We start from the raw sequence: 20,609 nt of genomic DNA, 5'->3' as shown, positions 1-20,609 counted from the left end.
GACATCACTAGATACATGTGAAACGTCATTTCAAATATAAGGCCGTTCATAAATAATGATACAATTTGAAAGGGACTGGGGCTAATCACAAATTACGTCTCCATGGTAACTGAAATAAACACGAGTGTTCACCGGTTGCTATTACCGACGAAAACAAATCAAGAATACTGGCAACTCTTCCATTTTCTCATACGAACGCTATGAGACAGGTAAAGTCGCGTCATCTACCGCTCAAAGGTAAGTGCTTCGAACGAATTTGATAGCAAAGATTACATCCTCAGAAGAAAGGTTTGTGTATTTGCTCAATTTTCTATGCGTTACTTCCACCTTGACTCAAGCGCAGCGCTATTGTATCTGTCGCTTGGATCCTGGCAAAGTTGCCACCCTAATAAAAATAACCATAAAAGAGAGCTTAACGACGTGTTCGGGGTATCATCCAAACCATTTGTGGGATAGTTTACCCATCCGGGATACAGTTCGTTTATGGTATTTGTTTATTAGGGCAGTCTTCTTGATATGATGTCTTCGCTATTATTGCACGTTTCACACCAAATTGGACTAATAAGCGCGTTTTCACTTATTAAAAAGTGTGATAAAACTGCAAGTTTACGTCTAATCGTCTTGGTGTCTTCGGTGCACTTATTCCTTATGATGCAAGCAATAAGTGCTCCGAAGACATCAAAACTATTTGACGGAAACGTGCACTTTTATCACACTTTTTGCATTTTTGGGACAGTCCAGATTCAGATGCAATCAGCAATACATAATTCAGTGCTAACATTTCAAAGGGGCGTAATTGCATTTGTAAACAATGGCTTTAGCCATCGATTTCTCGTGAATAAGGCTCTGAACCATTTGGTGGATTATTTTAAGTTTTGGTTAAAATTTGACAGATGAAAAGTTATCGATTAACCCTGCTATCCGAGCATGGTTATTTCTGACAGACAAGAAGTTAAATTTTGACAACCGTGGCTCGAAAACCGGTCGATCGACAGCACGGGGATTTTCGAACATAGAAAATAACTTTCGAAATGTCACTTTTAACCACGAGTTAAATTTAACTTGGCAAATGGTTCACAGCCTAAAAGCTCACTCATGAAAAATAATGACACCAGCAGGTAGAGAAATGTTTTCTCTACCAGTTAGCATTGTCATTTTGGTGAGATAAGATTTCATTCGCGAGAAATTGACGGCTAAAGTCATTGTTTACAAAAGCAATTACGCCCCTTTGAAATGTTGGCACTGAATTATTTCATAAATCAGCTTGAATTACGTTCATCCTGTTGTCAAATGAACAACATCGACATGAATCCGATCGACGTTGTTCATCTGTCCCTCTGTTGTTGATCGTCCGATTTTCGAGAAGGTGCTTGTCAAAATTTATTGGTCTGTCATAAATAAACCTGTTACAATAGCAGGTTTATTTGGAGAATTTTCATCTGTTAAATTTAAGTGAAAATTCATTAAATAGAACACAGCTTATAAGCTTATAAACCACTTTTTTTTATTGTAGCGTAATATATGAGTGACCCAGTGGAACTTGCAAATTCTTCAGCTTTACCACATGGGCCAGTCGGTGACATTTGCGAAAACAAGAAGTGCGTGCAGTAGTTTCCGACAGATTCAGCACCGATGGTGCAAAATCATCATCATCGATGATCGTTATTTTCGTCCGTCGTCGTCGTCGCGAATGAAAGGAGCAGAAAATATTTTTCAAACCATCGGAGCATTATTATTGCCAGTTCTCAAGTGTTTAAATGGGTGAAAAGTAGTAAATTTTACAATTTCGAATCCGCAGATCCAATGGTGAAGTGTGTTACGTTATGTTTTGGTGAAAATCAGTTAAGCTAGGCTGTAGAGTGTAGGAAAACGTATGGATTTTAGTTGCCATCAGCAACTCGAGTAGATCGAAAAGATGGATGCAAAGCATTAGGAAAGAGTTTGACCTTTTTCCGTCTTGTCTGACAACTAGTGAACCTAATAGGTATTATTGGTCCACTTGAATGCAAAGTGTGTTATTCTGAGCGTTAAAAGATTGCGTGAATCTGACCAGATCTTCCAAGTGAAAGTGGTGAAAATCGTCTTTGTTGTCTGGCGTTTGGAACCCGTTCCCGTTCCATCATCATCAAGAGTATTTATCTGGAGTTGATTGGCATCATCGTCATAGAGTGACAAGAAGAAAAATCCACTTTGGGGGAAAAATATTACGAGTTCATCAACCAGCGTAAAATCAAAACAAAGGCATTGTTCTGCTGTTGTTGTTGATTTCGTGTGCGGGTGGAGAAAATCGTTCAGGAATCAGCTGCTACACAAAGTGAAAGGATGGAGTCTTGCGGTGCCGTGGAAAAGGAAGTTGACAAAGTCATTACCAAGTTCTCCGCCATGAATGATCACTCACAGCGCGTTATAGGCGATGTTATCGTCCTAATTGAGAAGCTGCGTTCATCCATTGCGGAAGGTGAGTATTTGTTGCTATGTAGGCAATTCAATTAATGACTGTAATAAACATAGAGAGTTTTCTATAACATAAGTTGAATAAAACACAACCTACCTACATCGAGCAATGTATAGCTTGGCGCAAACCTTCATTCAACGTTACGCTACAATGGTACACTTTCTTATGAAAAAATAATTTCTTTTTGTGGCTGGCTTCTGGTTATTTAATAAAAATATGCCACGCAATTCACACGCACTCTTAAAGCTGGGACGGGACCGATTTTTTTCTTTCGTTTTCTTATGATCGTTCGTTTGGAGTAGGAATTTCTCTGAATCACTCGAATCGACGCATATATATATTTAATTAATTATTTCCCTTTTGCAGCTCCAGCGGATGAACAACTCACACCCGGCCAAATCGATGTCCTGCATGATGCGATGGCCAAAACGAAGGACAAGCTGCAGCGTTTGACTGCGGAGCACCGCGATCTACACGGCACCGTCAGCAAGGTGGGCAAAGCGATCGACCGTAACTTTGTAGCCGACTTTACTGCCACTTCACGTACTGACGTATTCCAAGCGGAAAGAAACGTGACCCTGTTGAATAAGATTATGGCCCAGCATTTCTATCGCCAGGGTATGGACGATGTGGCCCATGCACTGATTAAAGAATCCGGTTTGCCGGCCGAGGAAATCACTCCGGAACCATACGCAGAATTGCATCGAATATGGGAAGCAATTCATAATCATAATCTTGGGCCGGCACTCGAATGGGCCTCACGCCACTCAACAGAGCTAGATGCTCGAAACAGTTCCCTGGAATTCAAACTGCACCGACTAGCTTTCATGCAGATTTTGAACGGAGGTATCCATGCTCAAACTGAAGCGATTACATATGCCCGTACCAATTTCTCCAAATTCGTACGACGATACGAAAAGGAGATCCAAATCTTGATGGGCACATTGATCTATCTTCCGATTGGTATTCAAAACTCGCCCTACAAATATCTAGCAGCACCGGAAATGTGGATTGAAGCGGCAGATGTGTTCCTCAAGGATGCCTGCACGCTGCTGGGAATCAACAAGGATTCGCCGCTTTCCGTGATTGTTAACGCAGGTTGCACCGCCTTGCCGGCGTTGCTCAACCTTAAACAGGTCATGATGTCCCGCCAGGTGACCGGTATCTGGAACGGACGGGACGAACTGCCGGTATGATGGTATATTATGCTCTGAAACTGGAACCACCTCCACTAATGTATTTGAACTTTCACAGATTGAAATTGATCTCGACCCGGAGAATCGATTCCACTCGATCTTTGCCTGCCCGATTCTGCGGCAGCAGAGCTCCGAGGACAATCCACCGATGAAGTTACTCTGCGGTCACGTCATATCGCGTGACGCGTTGAGCAAACTGAGCAACGGGCCGATGTAAGTACTTTGCACAAATGTTTGATTGCTAAAAATCTTAGTATAAATAATAGTTTCTATTGTTGTTTCACTTACTAACAACGGAGTAAACGAGGCTTTCATTGCTTATTAGGTTAAATTAATTAAGTATTCTTCGGAATAAGTCGTTTAGTGTTGTTACATTATTTTACTTTCTTAAAACTTGGAATGGAAAACTACACAATGTTGAAAGCCCTAACAGGCTTCATATTTTTTGCTTCAACTGGAGCCAATGGAAGAAGCGGTGTTTGCTTCTATATGCAGAACATTCTCAGATACATTCTGAGCTTCGTACATTAAGTAAATCGCCAGATGTGAGAAGAAAAAATGATTCCGTCAATCATGTGCTAGATCAGTTTGATGTAGGTATGTCTTTTTGGCATACAATGGGGGAATTTGAATTCTCAAATGGTTCCCAATGATTTCTGGAAAATAGCGGCCGGTAGGTTTGAACTATAAAGCAATACCAGGTTGGAGGCGACTGTGTTCGTTTCCCGGTTCGGACTTCAAATCGAAGTCCCTCGTTTTTAGCATTCTCGACAGAAGTATTGCTGGCTAAGCTCTGCTCCAACCAGAAAACCAATGAGCTGGATTACCGAGGTGAAGCAAACGGTTTAGATTTTTTGGTTTACTTATACAACCATATTTCACGATCTGCTTCACCTCTCTCTGTACTTCATTGTCAGAAAACGGTGCAACTCTGTTTGGGGAGGGGCTTTAAGTAATCTTTGTGTTGATAATGCTAATAAGGCGAAGTTTTGAACGTGAATCTAAAGTTATAAATAAGGATACCTGAAATTTGTTCAGCAACAGCTACTCTGTTTTGAAGTCTGTTAGGGGGAAATCACACATCATGTGTTATCAAAATGTATGGAAAGTTGAAAGTTGAGAGATTGAGCTCGTCAGAGAGAGAGAATTATGTGAGAGACAAAATAGCTTTCTCTCTTGGTAGTAAACTTGTGAAGAGTATGGGAACGACACAGTTCGTTTTTACAGTAAATTAACAACTATTTTAAGATAAAAGTTGTACCAGAGGGTTGATTTTTTCTACCTCTTTGTGAACACGTTAATTCTTGATTATTGGTTGTGATTGTGAGACACATTCAAGTCTTTTTTTTTTTGGGTAATGTCAGCCTAGGCTTTAATTCGTCCTATCAAGCAAATAACTCACTAATTCGGCAATAATACACAATAGTAATGAAATACTAATACCACATCTGCTGTGAAATTGTAATCCGTAAATTAATTGCCTATTTTTTGGGACAAATTTAGAACATTTTCAACATGATTTTGCCATTTTGCTAAATTTGAGTAGGATCTCTCATATCCATCAAATGTAGGGTACCCATTTGGGACCACCAATGCACTGAGGTTTATCGTAAAAAGTTCGACGCGTTTAAGCTTTTCCGGAAACGTGGAACACCCGTGCATTTCGAAGCGTACTTGGCTCTTGAACGCGAACTCAAAAACCTCATCAAAGCCAAGAAACGCGGATACTGGCGGCAATTCGTGGACGGGTTATCGCGCGAAACGTCGATGAATACGCTTTGGAACGCGGCGCGAAGGATGCGTAACCGGTCTTCGAACAACGAGAGCGAGGAGTACTCAGATCGTTGGATTCTCAAGTTCGCGCGAAAAGTATGTCCTGATTCCGTGCCGGCACAGATGATTCCTCGCGAAACGACGAATTCGGTAGACGAGATCAGTCAGCCTTTTTCAATGCTGAAGCTCTCACTCGCACTCCTTTCGTGTGGCAATTCGGCTCCGGGGGCTGATAGAATCAAGTTCAACTTGTTGAAGAACCTCCCAGACGTCGCTAAGAGGCGCATGTTGAACTTGTTTTGTCAGTTGCTAGAGCTCAATATTGTTCCGGATGATTGGAGGCAAGTGAGAGTTATAGCAACAGTTATAGCCATTAAAAAGCCTGAAAAACCCGCGTCAGATCATAACTCGTATCGTCCCATCGCGATGTTATCGTGCATTCGAAAATTGTTGGAGAAAATTATCCTTTTTCGCTTGGACAAATGGGTTGAGACGAACCACCTACTCTAAGATACTCAATTTGGTTTCCGTAGGGGCAAGGGAACGAACGACTGTCTTGCGTTGCTTTCCACAGAAATTCAGTTGGCTTTTGCTAAAAAGGAGCAAATGGCTTCTGTATTCTTGGATATTAAGGGGGCTTTTGATTCAGTATCGATTGAAGTCCTGTCAGACAAACTCCACGTTTGTGGCCTTTCTCCATTAATTAATAACTTTTTGTACAATTTGCTGTCAGAGAAACATATGAACTTTTCTCATAGAAACTCTACAGCTTCTCGATTCAGTTACATGGGTCTCCCCCAGGGCTCATGTTTAAGCCCCCTTTTGTATAATTTCTACGTCAGAGAAATTGACAATTGTCTAAGTGACAACTGCACGTTGAGACAACTTGCAGATGACGGAGTAGTGTCAATGACAGGGCCCAAAGAGGTCGACCTGCAAGGACCCTTCCAGGATACCTTACATAATTTGTCTACTTGGGCTATCGAGCTAGGTATCGAATTCTCCTCGGAGAAAACTGAGTTGGTCGTTTTTTCTAGGAAGCATAGCCCAGCACAACCGAAGCTTCAACTTTTGGGTAAGCCGATCACTCATTCTATGTCTTTCAAATATCTTGGGGTCTGGTTCGATTCAAAATGCACCTGGAGATCCCACATTGAGTATCTGAGACGAAAATGCCAACAAAGGATCAATTTTCTCCGAACAATTACCGGAACGTGGTGGGGAGCCCATCCGCAAGATCTTCTAACGTTGTACCGGACAACGATTTTATCGGTTTTAGAATACGGTAGTTTTTGTTTCCAGTCGGCGGCTAAAACTCACATCATCAAACTGGAACGTATCCAGTATCGTTGTCTTCGTATCGCGTTAGGATGCATGCACTCGACTCATTCGATGAGTCTAGAGGTGTTGGCGGGTATGTTGCCACTATCGGATCGGTTCTCGGAATTGTCCCTCAGGCTCCTCACCCGTTGCGAAGTTATGAACCCACTGGTAATCGAAAACTTTGAAAAGCTTCTTGAGCTGAACCCTTAAACTCGTTTTATGTCATTGTACTACGTGTACATAACACAGGATGTCAGCCCTTCACAGCATAATCCTCATCGTGTATGCTTCTCCGACTTCGGCAATTCAGTTAGTTTAGATTTATCTATGACGCGGGAGATTCGTGGAATCCCAGAACATCATCGTTCCATGATTGTTCCGTCAATTTACGCTGCAAAGTTTGGCCAAGTTGATTCCGCAAGATCGTTCTTCACAGATGGATCACTAATAGAGTCGTCCGCTGGTTTTGGTATTTTTAACAAATTTCATAGCGCCTCTTTTTTTTTTTTTTTTTTTAACTCTTTATTTGTTCCAAATTCAAAATAAATTACATTTCATTTTAACCTAGGTGCTCCAGTTACTGCAGTAACGTACCAGCCTTAATTGTTATGATATATATCTAAGTGTTTTTACATTGTTCATGTCTTGGCAATTCAGTATTTTAAACAGGTTTTTTAACCTGCATGTCAGTATAACAATTGATATCTTAAAACTAAAAACTAAAACTAAATCTTATCTAAGTATAAAGGGAATTAATCGTTGCAATTGAGGATTGCAACGATTTTTGCCTGAAATTATTAATTATTTTGTTGGAAATTTGTGCTAAAGTCTCAACATTCGAAATTCTATGTACTTCGGTTGTACTGTACCAGGGAGGCAACTTCAAAATCATTTTCAGAATTTTGTTCTGAATCCTTTGAAGTGCTTTTTTCCTGGTAGTGCAGCAACTAGACCATATTGGCACAGCGTAAAGCATGGCCGGTCTAAAAACTTGTTTAAATATTAGAAGTTTATTCGTCAGGCAAAGTTTGGATTTCCTGTTTATAAGAGGATACAAACATTTTATATATTTGTTACATTTGGCTTGAATGCCCTCAATGTGATCTTTAAAAGTTAATTTTTGGTCAAGTATTAATCCAAGATATTTCACTTGGTTTGACCAGGAAATTGGAACTCCGTTCATAGTGACTATGTGACTATTACTAGGTTTCAAAAACGAAGCTCTAGGCTTATGTGGAAATATTATAAGTTGAGTTTTGGAAGCGTTGGGAGAAATCTTCCATTTTTGTAAATAAGAAGAGAAAATATCTAAACTTTTCTGCAGTCTGCTGCAAATAACACGAAGACTTCTTCCTTTAGCGGAAATGCCTGTGTCATCAGCGAACAAAGATTTGTGGCAACCCTGAGGAAAATCAGGGAGGTCCGAAGTGAAAATGTTATACAATATAGGCCCAAGAATGCTACCCTGAGGAACTCCTGCCCTAACAGGTAGTCGATTAGATTTGGAATTTTGATAATTTACTTGAAGAGTTCTGTCAGTTAAATAATTTTGAACTAATTTCATAATATAAAGTGGAAAATTAAACTTTTTCAATTTAGCAATCAAACCTTCATGCCAAACACTGTCGAATGCTTTTTCTATGTCTAGAAGAGCAACTCCAGTTGAGTGGCCTTCAGATTTGTTTGAACGAATTAAATTGGTAACTCTTAAGAGTTGATGAGTAGTTGAATGCCCATGGCGAAATCCAAACTGCTCATCTGCAAAAATTGAGTTCGTATTGATGTGAAGCATCATTCTATTCAAAATTATCTTTTCAAAAAGTTTACTTATTGAAGAAAGCAAACTTATTGGGCGGTAGCTAGAAGCTTCAGCTGGATTTTTATCCGGCTTCAAAATTGGAACAACTTTTGCATTTTTCCATTTATCAGGAAAGTATGCCAAATGGAAACATCTGTTAAATAATTTTACCAAGAAAGACAAGGTACTCTCTGGGAGTTTTTTGATGAGGATATAGAAAATTCCATCATCACCTGGAGCTTTCATATTTTGAATTTTTTTAGTTATAGACCTTACTTCGTCCAAATCAGTCCCCCAGGAATCATCAAAAATATTTTCCCGAGAGAAAATATTCAGAAAATCCCGAGCAACCTGATTCTCAATAGGACTAGTAAGACCCAAACTGAAATTATGGGAACTCTCGAATTGCTTAGCAAGTTTCTGAGCTTTTTCCAAATTTGTGATCAAAATTTTACCACCTTCTTTAAGCGCTGGAATAGGCTTTTGAGGTTTTTTCAAAATTTTTGTGAGTTTCCAAAAGGGTTTGGAACTCGGGTCTAATTTAGAAATATTATTTTCAAAAGTTTTGTTCCTCAGGGCAGAGAATCGCTTTTTAATTTGTTTTTGCAAATCCCGCCAGATAACTTTCATGGCAGGATCGCGTGTTCTTTGATATTGTCTCCTACGGACATTTTTAAGACGGATCAAGAGCTGAAGATCATCGTCTATTATAATTGAATCGAATTTAACCTCGCATTTTGGTACTGAGGCAGCTCTTGCTTCAACTATAGAAGTAGTCAGAGATTCAAGGAGCATAATTAATTTCATCTTTGGTTTGCAAAGGAATGTTTGGATCGAAGTTATATTCCATAAATGTTCGATATTGCTCCCAATCAGCCCTATGGTAATTGAAAGTAGAGCTGTTGGGATTAGAAATTATTTCTTGAGATATTTCAAAAGTTACTGGAAGGTGATCAGAACCGAAGTCAGCATGGGTAACCAATTGGCTACAAAGTTGACATGAATCAGTTAAGATCAAATCAATAGTTGAGGGATTTCTTGCAGAAGAAAAGCATGTTGGGCTGTTTGGATATTGAATAGTGTAATAACCTGCAGAACAATAATCAAACAGAATATTACCATTGGAATTGCTTTGAGCATTATTCCATGAGCGGTGTTTTGCATTAAAATCACCAATAATGAAGAATTTAGACCTATGACGGGTAACTTTCTGGAGGTCACCCTTGAGAAAATTCTTTTGCTGGCCTACGCATTGGAATGGCAAATAGGCAGCTATAAACGTAAGTTGTCCAAATTTTGTTTCAACAGAAACTCCCAAAGTTTCAAAAACTTTGGTTTCAAATGAAGAAAGAATTTTATGTTTGATTCGTCTATGAATAATGATGGCAACGCCACCACAGGGTCCATCAAGACGATCATTTCTATAAATCAAGTAGTTTGCGTCCTTCTTAACCTTATGGGCAGGTTTAAGGAACGTTTCAGTTATAACGGCAATATGCACGTTATGAACTCTTAAAAAGTTAAATAGCTCGTCTTCATTATCTTTAAGAGATCGAGCATTCCAATTTACAATATTTAATGCTTTAAAATCCATTACTGAATTTTAAAGTCATGACAATATTATTTGCAAATTTTACTCCAGTTTGAATAGCATCAAACATGGAGTTAGATTTAAGCATATCAGAAATCATGTCAATTAATGAATTCTGTAAAAATTCCATTTTGGGGGCAGTAATGCTTCCTAAGTCAAAATTGTCAAAATTTCCGTTAGAACGTTGGTTAGTATTTTGATTTCTACCCGCTGCAATAGCAGCATAGGTAGCTCCATTAACTCGCTGAACATTGTTAGCAGCGAGGGGAGTAGGTACAGATGAAACATTTGAAGCAGGGGAGATATTTGTACCTACGGGTACGAATGTAGAATTTGTTCCTCGCTGACCGTTGTTAACAGCAGAGGAATTTGTACCTGGTCGGAAACGTGGAGCGTTTCCTACCTGACGGTTAGAACGAGATTGTAGGATCGCTTTGCGAGTCTTACATTCCCAAAAATTGGATTTGTGGTTTTCACCACAATTTGAACATTTAAATTTCTTAGGATCTTCCTTCACAGGACAGTCGTCCTTTGCGTGAGAGGAATCACCACAATTCATGCATTTAGCTGGCATGTAGAAATTTTTAGTTCCGTGACCCCATCCCTGGCACTTACGGCACTGAGTGAGGTTTTGGAAATTTCCTCCAGTCTTCCTGAAGTGTTCCCACTTCACTCGGACATGGAGCATAAGGCTAGCTTTTTCTAAGGCCTTAAGGTTGTTTAGTTCACTAGACTTGAAGTGAACTAAATAAAAATCATTAGAAATCCCGTTGCGCGAATCGCCAGGACGGGATTTCATTTTCATTTTGATTACTTGGAGTGGCACAACTCCAAGTAATTTTGCCAGTTCATCTTTGATCTGATCCAGGGATTCACCACTGGGCAGTCCTTTCATGACAACCTTGAACACACGTTCAGTTTTGGTGTCGTAAGTAAAAAATTTGTGCTTCTTCTCAGTAAGATACTTGAGAAGACATTTAAATCCGTCCAAGGTTTCAGCCAATACACGGCATTCACCCCGACGTCCAATTTGTAGTGAAAACTCAACTTTCACGAAATTCAAAAGTTCCATGCGAAGAGCATGGAAATCGGAAGTGGTTATCACAATAGGGGGAATCTTTTCCTTCTTGGCATTAAGCCGGGAAAGTTTACTAGAATTTTTCTTGGATGATGGATCATTCTCATCATCCGTGAGGAAATCAAATTGATTACTCAAATTAATTTCATCAGAAGGGGGGTCAAGAGTTTGCCCCTTTCTTTTGCGTTTAGGCGCCATGGCGGCAGTAAATTTTTATCCAATTCGACTTCCAAGCAGATTACTATAAGAATCTGAAGGATCGAAGAGGAATTTTCCAAATCGATATCCAAGAAGGATTACCTCGGGTAGGGTCCAAACAAGGATCGAAGAGGAATAAGAGTTGGAACAAGGTAGAAAATTTTTACAGGTTGAGCACTGAAAAGTGCTGTTTAAATTTGTTGTAGCTTTAGGTAGTAGTAACACTTCCTTCAGCAAAAAGCAAATAGATCCGCACGGCAAGAGAGCACGATGCGGACTGATTCATAGCGCCTCTCGAATGCTTCAAGCTCCTTGTTCCGTATATGTTGCTGAGCTGGCGGCAATATACTATACGCTAGAAACGATCGCCTCACTTCCACCAGATCACTACTTTATTTTTACGGATAGTCTCAGTTCTGTCGAGGCTATTCGCTCCATGAGGCCGGTAAAGCACTCCTCGTATTTTCTCATGAAAATACGAGAGCTTTTAAGTGCTTTATCTTTAAGATCTTTTGTCATCACCTTTGCATGGGTCCCATCTCATTGCTCGATTCCGGGCAATGAGATGGCGGACTCACTTGCTAAGGTGGGCGCTATGGAAGGCGATATTTACGATCGACAAATCGCCTACGATGAATTTTTCTTCATTTACCGTCAACAGTCACTCGTCAGCTGGCAGAATAAGTGGAGTGAAGGGAGTTTGGGACGATGGCTATATTCGACCATCCCTAAGGTGTCGAAGAGTCCTTGGTTCAAGGGGTTGGATGTGGGTCGAGACTTCATTCGTATGATGTCTCGCCTCATGTCCAATCACTACTCGTTAAACGCTCACTTGTTCCGTGTTGGGCTGGAGGACAGCAATCGTCGCGTGCCTCATTTGTTTACCTGTGCACCAAGCTTTGTTCGTTATAGTTTACCACATGTTAGTTTTTGGTTTTATTTTTCAATGCTCCATGAATTCGAGGGACATATTCTCCATCACTATATTAATCACTACCTAACGTAACATTTGAAGAACCTATCATCTTGTATAAACAAAACTTGTATGGCCCTTTTCGCGCTAACCGAAGTAGGAGGAATTGCAAAACTTTACTAATTCCAGCTGAACATTGCATTAGGTTCTAAGTAATATTGATCGATTCTCTTCGTCGACTTTCTATTTCGTTAATAACTTGAGCACATAACCATTTCTTGTTGTGTTTGTCGTTTTAGATGCTAGATAAAAGCTTCTTTTATCGATCTGTTTGCTGAAAATACTTGGCAATGTATTTACATGGCCGTGGAGATACAAAGAGAATGTCGACGGAGAGAATCTGTCAATGTTACTTAGGACCTAATGCAATGTTTAGCTTGAATTCTCGTTTTTATCAAAAGGCTAACTCTTTTGACTGAAGTGTAATAAAGAATATCCGTCAAACACTTCCGAAAACATTTTTTGATACAAAACAAAATTCATAGTCCCCTGGGTAGCGAACTTGAATTAATCAACTCTTTATTCATCAGAACAACACTATCAGAATGAACCAGGGGAAGCTCATAAGTTTTGACAGGCGCACCGGCGCAACTATCGGTAATTGAGAGATTCACAACTGACAAGAGAGTGAGAGCCGGCTTTTGCGCTCTCTTTCTCCATTACTCTCTATGTCTGCAATCAGATATCCAAGTGCATAGCGAGAAATGCACACTTCGGGCACCCATACATCACAAATGTTCTTCTAATTTAAACTCACACATTCAAACCGGTCTGCAAGTATGATAACGTCCAAAGCGTACCAGACTGCTGTTTCCGTGTTGCTCCCGTTTGATGCGTGACTGCTGAAAGCTTGAATTACAACCAGTGGTGTGTGGTATGTTTCAAGAGGTGATGTAAGGTCTTTTTGGCTTACATCAGGCATTTGGCCATTCACAAACTTGCCACAAGCCACCCAAAAGAGCCCACTATTTAACGAGTTTTGTCATGGTAGTGATATCTCTTCCAGCAAACAATATCGACATGCTTAGAAATCAATGCATTAGAGATTAGGCAGACCATCACAAATGAATTTAACCCTTTTTGTGGTATGGAGTAAAGAAGTACAGCTATAATGTGACCATAAAATCTATAAAAATCTAAACGCATTTTGTTTAATTGTTTACACCTGTGTCGTGCACAGGTTGCACATGTGGACGCGACGCCACTGGTTGTGTGACAATGCAATTCTCGAGTAACATTTGAAATGGGTCTATGTCCAAAACGTAAAGAAAACGGGTTGTGATACCATTCTTTAGCACCGCTTGATAGCTACTAACCGTGTAGGAAAGTTCCGCATAATCGAGAAAAATCATTAAAAATAGCTCGATTTTCGAAGCGGCCGATCAACGAAATTTTTCGATTCATTAATAGCAACAATCAATACGAAACTAACGATTTTAAATTGGCTCACCAGTTTAGTAGCCTATTGGTCCCAAGCAAACGATTAACGTACCCTATTCTAGTTGAAATTCTATTACTACACTATGTTTGTTTTGATTCGCTATGAAAGTTTGACAGATAACATCAGGGGTGTGTGGATTCATGCAGAACATGCAGGGGTGAGTGAAATAGCTTGGGACTGCTTGGGACCGTTGTTCTGGTACTGAGTGAGCCAATAATAATAATGATTTTCTTCGGGACCCAGTGGTCTTAGAGTTGCCTCTATGTTAATAGGCCCGCACGCTAAAACGGCCAACCATTCATTTATTAAATTTTAATTTCATTGATAAGTCTAGTGGCGTAGAAGGGCCGCTGATTGGAAAATTTCATACCAAAGCTAGACCATAATGCTTGAGGCAGGGCCGATGTTTTGAATTTTTTAACGTACCCCATTCTAGTCTAAATTCTAGTACTACACTATGCTTGTTTTGATTCGCTATGAAAGTTTGACAGATGGAATGAGGGATTCGTGGATTTTCCTATGTTTCGAGGGGTGCATCGATTAGCTTGGGACCGAATATAGTACCAAAGCTGAGCCAAAAAGTTGAACACGTTTCTTCGGGACCTTCTAGTCTTAGAGTTACCTCTATGGGTAGTAGACTGATGCAAAATTTGACTTTTTCACTCCACAATACTTAAACGATTCCAAATCGGATCCTGACTAACCTCTCAAAATTTGAACCCCTTTGGTGAGAATCTGAGATGGCACAAACCATTTGAAGTTTGTATGGGAATTACTATGGTAAAACCAAGATTTTTGTTCATGTCTATCTAATAATTCACCATATCGGTCTGCTTCAAAAATTTTCAACTGTACTTGTAGGAAATTTTCCCAGCTACAACTTTTTGATTAAATGCAAGGATCGAAAGTTATCAATGGTTCAATGCGCTGATGTCTTACGATCATGCTCAATCAACTGCTCAGCAGGCAACATTGGTGTTTCTGGGGCGTTGAATAGGACACAAAAATCATGGCTACTATGTCACACTGCAAAATACAGTGTTGCCTACAGAGCAGCTGCTTGATCGTGTCATAAGTTTACCAATATCTTAAATAATTAATAACTTTTTCCTGTCTCGTTTTACATAAAAACGATCTTCAGCAAAGTTGTAGTTGAGAAAATTTTCTATAAGAATGACTATCGAACTGTTTCGCAGCTCAATATGGAAAAAAGACTAGAAGGCAATGAACAAAAAGTTGAGATTTCCCATAGTTATTTACATGTAAACTTCAAATGGCTTGTGCGAAGTCTGTTTCTAACCAAATGAGTTGTAACTTTGGGAGGCTAATCAGGACCCGATTTGAAACCATTTAAGCACTGTGGAGCGAAAAAGTCAAATTTTGCATCAGTCTAATGGGTAGGGTGGTGTTGCGTTCTAGCTGTCACTAGAACTATTTCACAGTCGCAGACAGTATATGAATAAGTCAATCGCGCACTCTTTTGCCTGAGGATTTGAAGAAAAACTTCAAGTCCCCTCATCCATTAATGTACGAGTTAGGTAAAGGATTGTACATTTGACTAGTACCATAGAGGTAACTCTAAGACTAGAAGGTCCCGAAATAACGTGCTCAACTTTTTGGCTCAGCTCTGGTACTCTCTTCGGTCCCAAGCTAATCGATTCACCCCTCGAAACATAGGAAAAACCAATAACCTTTCATTTTATCTGTCAAACTTTCATAGCGAATCAAAACAAACATTGCGTAGTACTAGAATTTCGACTAGAATAGGGTACGTTAATCGTTTGCTTGGGACCAATAGGCTACTAAAGTGGTGAGCCAATTTAAAATCGTTAGTTTCGTATTGATTGTTGCTAGTACTGTCGCATTAATGGCCCTTCGCTCAATTTAAACTTCTATTAAATTTTCATACTGCCGTACTCTAGCGGAACTACCAACCTATCCTCTTCAGAACTTTCTCTAGTTAATAAATCGTCACACTAAATATAGCATAACATTTCCAACCAACTTTTATTGTTAGATTAGTAAGTGCAAGAAGTTATTATATTATTTGATTCAACATTCGGTAAACAATGAAAGCCTTTGGTATGTTTCTTATGATAGGAATTATCCTATTAAGTAGAGGTTGAATTTCGTTTCTGCATGCTGTTATCTCTCAAACGCTGTACAAACACTGCGACTTGGTTGTATGCTAGAAAGAGTTAAATAAAACATTGTTCAACTGCCTTGTTAAAAATGTGCATGCAACTTATGGCAAGCAGCTAATTGCAAGGTGTGTACAGCGCTTAAGATATAGGTATGTGATGTTGGTAGTATAACACTATATTTATTTCATATCGGTAAGTCATTTTGTAATGGAAGGATAACTTAACTAACATTAACTTAAAAACCACAGCGCAATCATATTTCAATAAGTCATCTAATTTTGGCTTCCGTTTCTTTGTTTTTTCTCTTTCTTTTTTCAACGGTCTCTTGTTTCTCCTGCATGCCGCCACACATGACCATCTTCGCTTCTTCCAAATGCGCTGTGTACAAAATGTGCTTACCATAACGAAACAATGCAATTAAAAAAAAAATCACCGGATCACGTGTCACGAAAATTGGTTGATCTAATGTTCAGAATGAACAATACTTTCAGATTAAAGTGTCCCTACTGCCCGATGGAGCAGTGTCCACAAGATGCGAAGTTGATCTACTTCTAACCGGTTGGACAGCAACACGAATGCGCGAAAACTCCGTCGCCGGAATGTGCAAGGAACTGAACTGATGAAAACCACACTGTACACGACGGAGTGAACACTATAGATTCATATATTTATATATATATATATAGACAAAAGATTATTTAGATACAGTTTTTTGTTGTTTTCGTTAAAAATCTCACTGCATAATTATCCATTACCAATCACGAAACATTCAATAGTCAAGTTTACGACAATTATAGAGAAAGCAGCAGTCTTCGAAAATGGGTTCCAGTTTTCATCGTTCCACCGGAACTACCTGAGCAGTTTCGTTACAGTTTTAGGAACGAGGGGCGGCCAGCCCTCGATCAGATAATTTCCTTTCGTTCACTTCCAACAAATTCGACGAAAAGTTTGCGACTTTAATGAAATCAAGATCATCTAAATATACCTACATGTACTATTATAAAAGGAGTATCAATCTTATCGGCTGCGGCCACATTGAAAATGGAAACGAAAAGGTTCAATTATAAAACTCGACAGGAATGAGTGCGGCGAGAGGAATAAATAACACATTTCGTACTGATATGTTTTACTGTTGAAAATATGCTATTGATATGGTGTGGTAAATCGTCCATCACATATTCATATTCGTTAGCTCATTAGAAGGGAAGGGGACGTTATTATTATTTTTTAATTCAAAAGCAGTTTTTTCGTTTAAAACCGAAATTCTGTAAATGAACGTAATTTTGGTTTTGAACGAAAAAACTGCTTTTGAATTTTTGAACATTAATGACGTTCCCTTTCACCTTAAGAGTATGAAACATTTTACTTCCATTTGTTTGTTCATCTTTTGCTTTAGGGTATAATATACGCCAATCCTATACCATGTGTAACGTTAGAATAGATAGATTTATTTTTTCCCTATTTTTGTTTGTTTTTGTATGCGGAAATTATTATGCCTATTATTGAGTTTTGCATCACGTTTTCATCTCAATCATGAAACTTATGAATGTATGTGTATGTGATGGCAGTGTTCGAAAGGGTGTAGGATTTAGATAAAAAAAAACTAAAACGTTAGAGAGTGTTTAAGTGAATTAAATTACGATTTTTCTTTGTTCAATTTTCTCTTTAGCGAAGAAAATAAATCTTCAAAATAAAACATATACAAATTTTTACACGCATACATGTACTAATGTAGAGGATAGCAGAAAACTAAAAACTAAAATTATAAAAATTAGACAGGGAATGGTTTTGAACCATTCTAGGACAAGATGTCCATATGATTGAGACAGAATGAACATGTACATAGGAATTTTGATGATAAAACGAAATAAATGCGAAACTCACGAGATGGAACTTTCTATATGTTTATAGAACTAAAAGAAACCTACAGAAGAGCATGATTTGAAGTGGGTCATTGGGCCGAATTGTACTAAAGGGCGATCCATTTATTATGTCACGCCAAATTGAGGAAAAATTAACCCCAAACTCCCCCCCCCCCCCCTCTGTCATGTTTTCCTTATACATTGCTTGTCACAAAATCATAAACTCCCTCTCCCCCCTTAGAGTACGACATAACATATGCATCACCCCTAATAAACAACTTTGAAAACCTGATTTATAGCCATATTTATACTCAAAACGTTAGCAAAATACACAGAATTATATAATAGTTTTACTGTTTTATATCCATATAGGTTTTGCATCGTTTTGAGAGTTGTTGTAACAGATCGATTGAGGTAACGGCGACGCCACTGCTAAACGCCATAAGACCGAAAACCATTAGACCAAATGGGATATGACGATGAAATTTGGATGAGTTCTTTGTCGTATATCATCAGTATTGATTCAATTTGAAAAAAAAGAACAGTCAGCAACTATTTGATACTTGATGGGCTCTGAAATCCACTCCGTTAAATTCCTCTAGACTCGGTCCTGTGGCAATCGCTTTCAGTTCATATATCAAGGCACGATTCCTAACCTCCTTTTTTGCTCCCCATCATTTTGCACCATAGTAAAAAAGAACACACAGTAAAATACGGCAGATTAGAATCAAATATGTTAACGCTTTGATTCAAAGGTTTTTGTTGAATCAAAAAAAATCTTTGATTCAAATACCGGGCATAATTAGTTATAACATATTGACATTAGAAACAAAGATATTGGTTTTAGATTCAAAAATTGCCTCCGCTATTTAATTACATCACGCAAACGGAAAAATGGACTCGTCGAAAGTAGTCGTCATTACAGAGTTTAAAATTTTAAAATTATTGAAATCGTTTGAGTTGTGCGATGATGTGCTTTCATTGGTGAGAACATTTTTATTTGTATTATTAAGATTCTAATATTTGTGATTATTCCAGTAAACCATCGAGATTCAAAACAGTATAGTAGAGCTACTAAGAAGATAAATTTGTGTAAATCTCTACCAATTAAGGCCGGATTCAAATTGTTCAAGGCGTGTTAAATGATAGATTTTTGGGACCAGAAATAGATTTACAAGAATCTAAAATAATAATGTCACCAGTTTGTACAGCGTTTAATGCCTTGTTCAGACTACAGAGTTATAACAACAATCAATACGAAAGTAACGATTTTAAATTGGCTCGATAATTGACTAGCCTATTGGTCCCAAGCAAACGATTAACGTACCCCATTCTAGTCGAAATTCTAGTACCACGCAATGTTTGTTTTGATTCGCTATTAAAGTTTGACAGATAAAATGAGTGGTTAGTGGCTATTCCTATGTTTCGAGGGGTGAATCGATTAGCTTGGGACCGAAGAGAGTACCAGAGCTGAGCCAAAAAGCTTGGCACGTTTCTTCGGGACCTTCTTGTCTTAGAGTTACCTCTATGGTTATAACATGTTATAGCGCTATCTTGATGGTGGTTTCTGTGTTGCAATTATTTGACAATCGTTTTAACATGTTATAACTGCTCAGTCTCGCCTGCGTTTAAGACCAGAATGTCCTGGAGAAACGTGCTAAACTTTTTGGCTCAGCTCTGGTACTCTCTTCGGTCCCAAGCTAACCCCTCGAAACATAGGAAAATCCACGAACCCCTAATTTTATCTGTCAAACTTTCATAGCGAATCAACACAAACATAGTGTAATGAATTTCGACTAGAATGGGGTACGTTAATCGATTTGGCTGGGACCAATTAGGTATTGCACCGTCGGGGTTAACCTCAATCTGATGACAGTTCAGTGGTACTGTTTATGTGGGCTTAGTCGATTTTTTCTTGGGTAGATTTTCTCGATAATTTTTCAGACTGCAGTGAGATGTAAACCGCACTTCTGCATTGTCCACGAGCAACATCCTTTCACCAACAATCAATACGAAACTAACGATTTGAAACTGGCTCACTACTTGACTAGCCTATTGGTCCCAAGCAAATCGATTAACGTACCCCATTCTAGTTGAAATTCTAGTACTACACTATGTTTGTTTTGATTATCTATGAAAGTTTGACAGATAAAATGAGGGGTTCGTGGATTTCCCTATGTTTCGAGGGGTGCATCGATAAGCTTGGGACCGAAGATAGTACCAGAGCTGAGCCAAAAAGTTAAGCACGTTTCTTCCGGACCTACTAGCACAAACGAAGTGACAGACGGAGCGGCTCGAAAACTTTGGTGACTAACCTGCTATTGCAATTTTTCAGTGTACCACATGGCAACACCACTACCAACCGGTGGAAACTAACGATTTTAAATTGGCTTACTAATTGACTATCCTATTGGTCCCAAGCAAATCGATTAACGTACCCCATTCTAGTCAAAATTCTAGTACTACACAATGTTTGTTTTGATTCGCTATGAAAGTTTGACAGATAAAATGAGGGGTTATTGGATTTGCCTATGTTTCGAGGGGTGAATCGATTAGCTTGGGACCGAAGACAGTACCAGAGCTGAGCTAAAAAGTTGAGCACGTTTCTTCGGGACCTACTAGTCTTAGAGTTACCTCTATGCCACTACTACTGGACTGTACCACATGGCAGCACTACTACCATAGAGGTAACTCTAAGACAAGTAGGTCCCGAAGAAACGTGTTCAACTTTTTGGCTCACCTCTGGTACTATCTTCGGTCCCAAGCTTGTTGAATCA

At 39.0% G+C, this 20,609-nt stretch overlaps 1 protein-coding gene across 2 annotated transcripts; it reads left to right on the top strand.

The window, feature by feature from the left end:
* The first annotated feature begins 1,667 nt into the window (after positions 1-1,667).
* Sou (Souji) lies at positions 1,668-17,854 on the top strand. Of its 2 annotated transcripts, none has more exons than XM_065224295.1 (4): positions 1,668-2,458; positions 2,822-3,645; positions 3,710-3,864; positions 16,462-17,854. In XM_065224295.1, the coding sequence occupies exons 1-4, from the start codon at positions 2,323-2,325 to the stop codon at positions 16,523-16,525; spliced, it is 1,179 nt and encodes a 392-aa protein (XP_065080367.1). In that variant the 5' UTR covers positions 1,668-2,322; the 3' UTR covers positions 16,526-17,854. The 2 variants fall into 2 exon arrangements, with proteins under 2 accessions (XP_065080367.1, XP_065080365.1); XM_065224293.1 differs by having other exon boundaries at positions 16,444-17,854.
* The last annotated feature ends 2,755 nt before the right edge of the window (positions 17,855-20,609 follow it).

Source organism: Ochlerotatus camptorhynchus, unplaced genomic scaffold (genome assembly GCF_037179485.1).
Source record: "Ochlerotatus camptorhynchus isolate MF236.1 unplaced genomic scaffold, CSIRO-AGI_Acam_v1.1 ptg000209l, whole genome shotgun sequence".
NCBI lineage: Eukaryota > Metazoa > Arthropoda > Insecta > Diptera > Culicidae > Ochlerotatus > Ochlerotatus camptorhynchus.
Note: the sequence above shows the minus strand (reverse complement) of the source record. Positions and strands in the feature narration are given on the sequence as shown.

Bases quoted from the DNA above. Each gene is read 5' to 3' on its own strand.
- Sou (XM_065224293.1), top strand. From the start codon at position 2,323: ATGGAGTCTTGCGGTGCCGTGGAAAAGGAAGTTGACAAAGTCATTACC. The intron at 2,459-2,821 runs GTGAGTATTTGT...TCCCTTTTGCAG, and splicing joins GCGTTCATCCATTGCGGAAG to CTCCAGCGGATGAACAACTC. The intron at 3,646-3,709 runs GTATGATGGTAT...GAACTTTCACAG, and splicing joins ACGGACGGGACGAACTGCCG to ATTGAAATTGATCTCGACCC.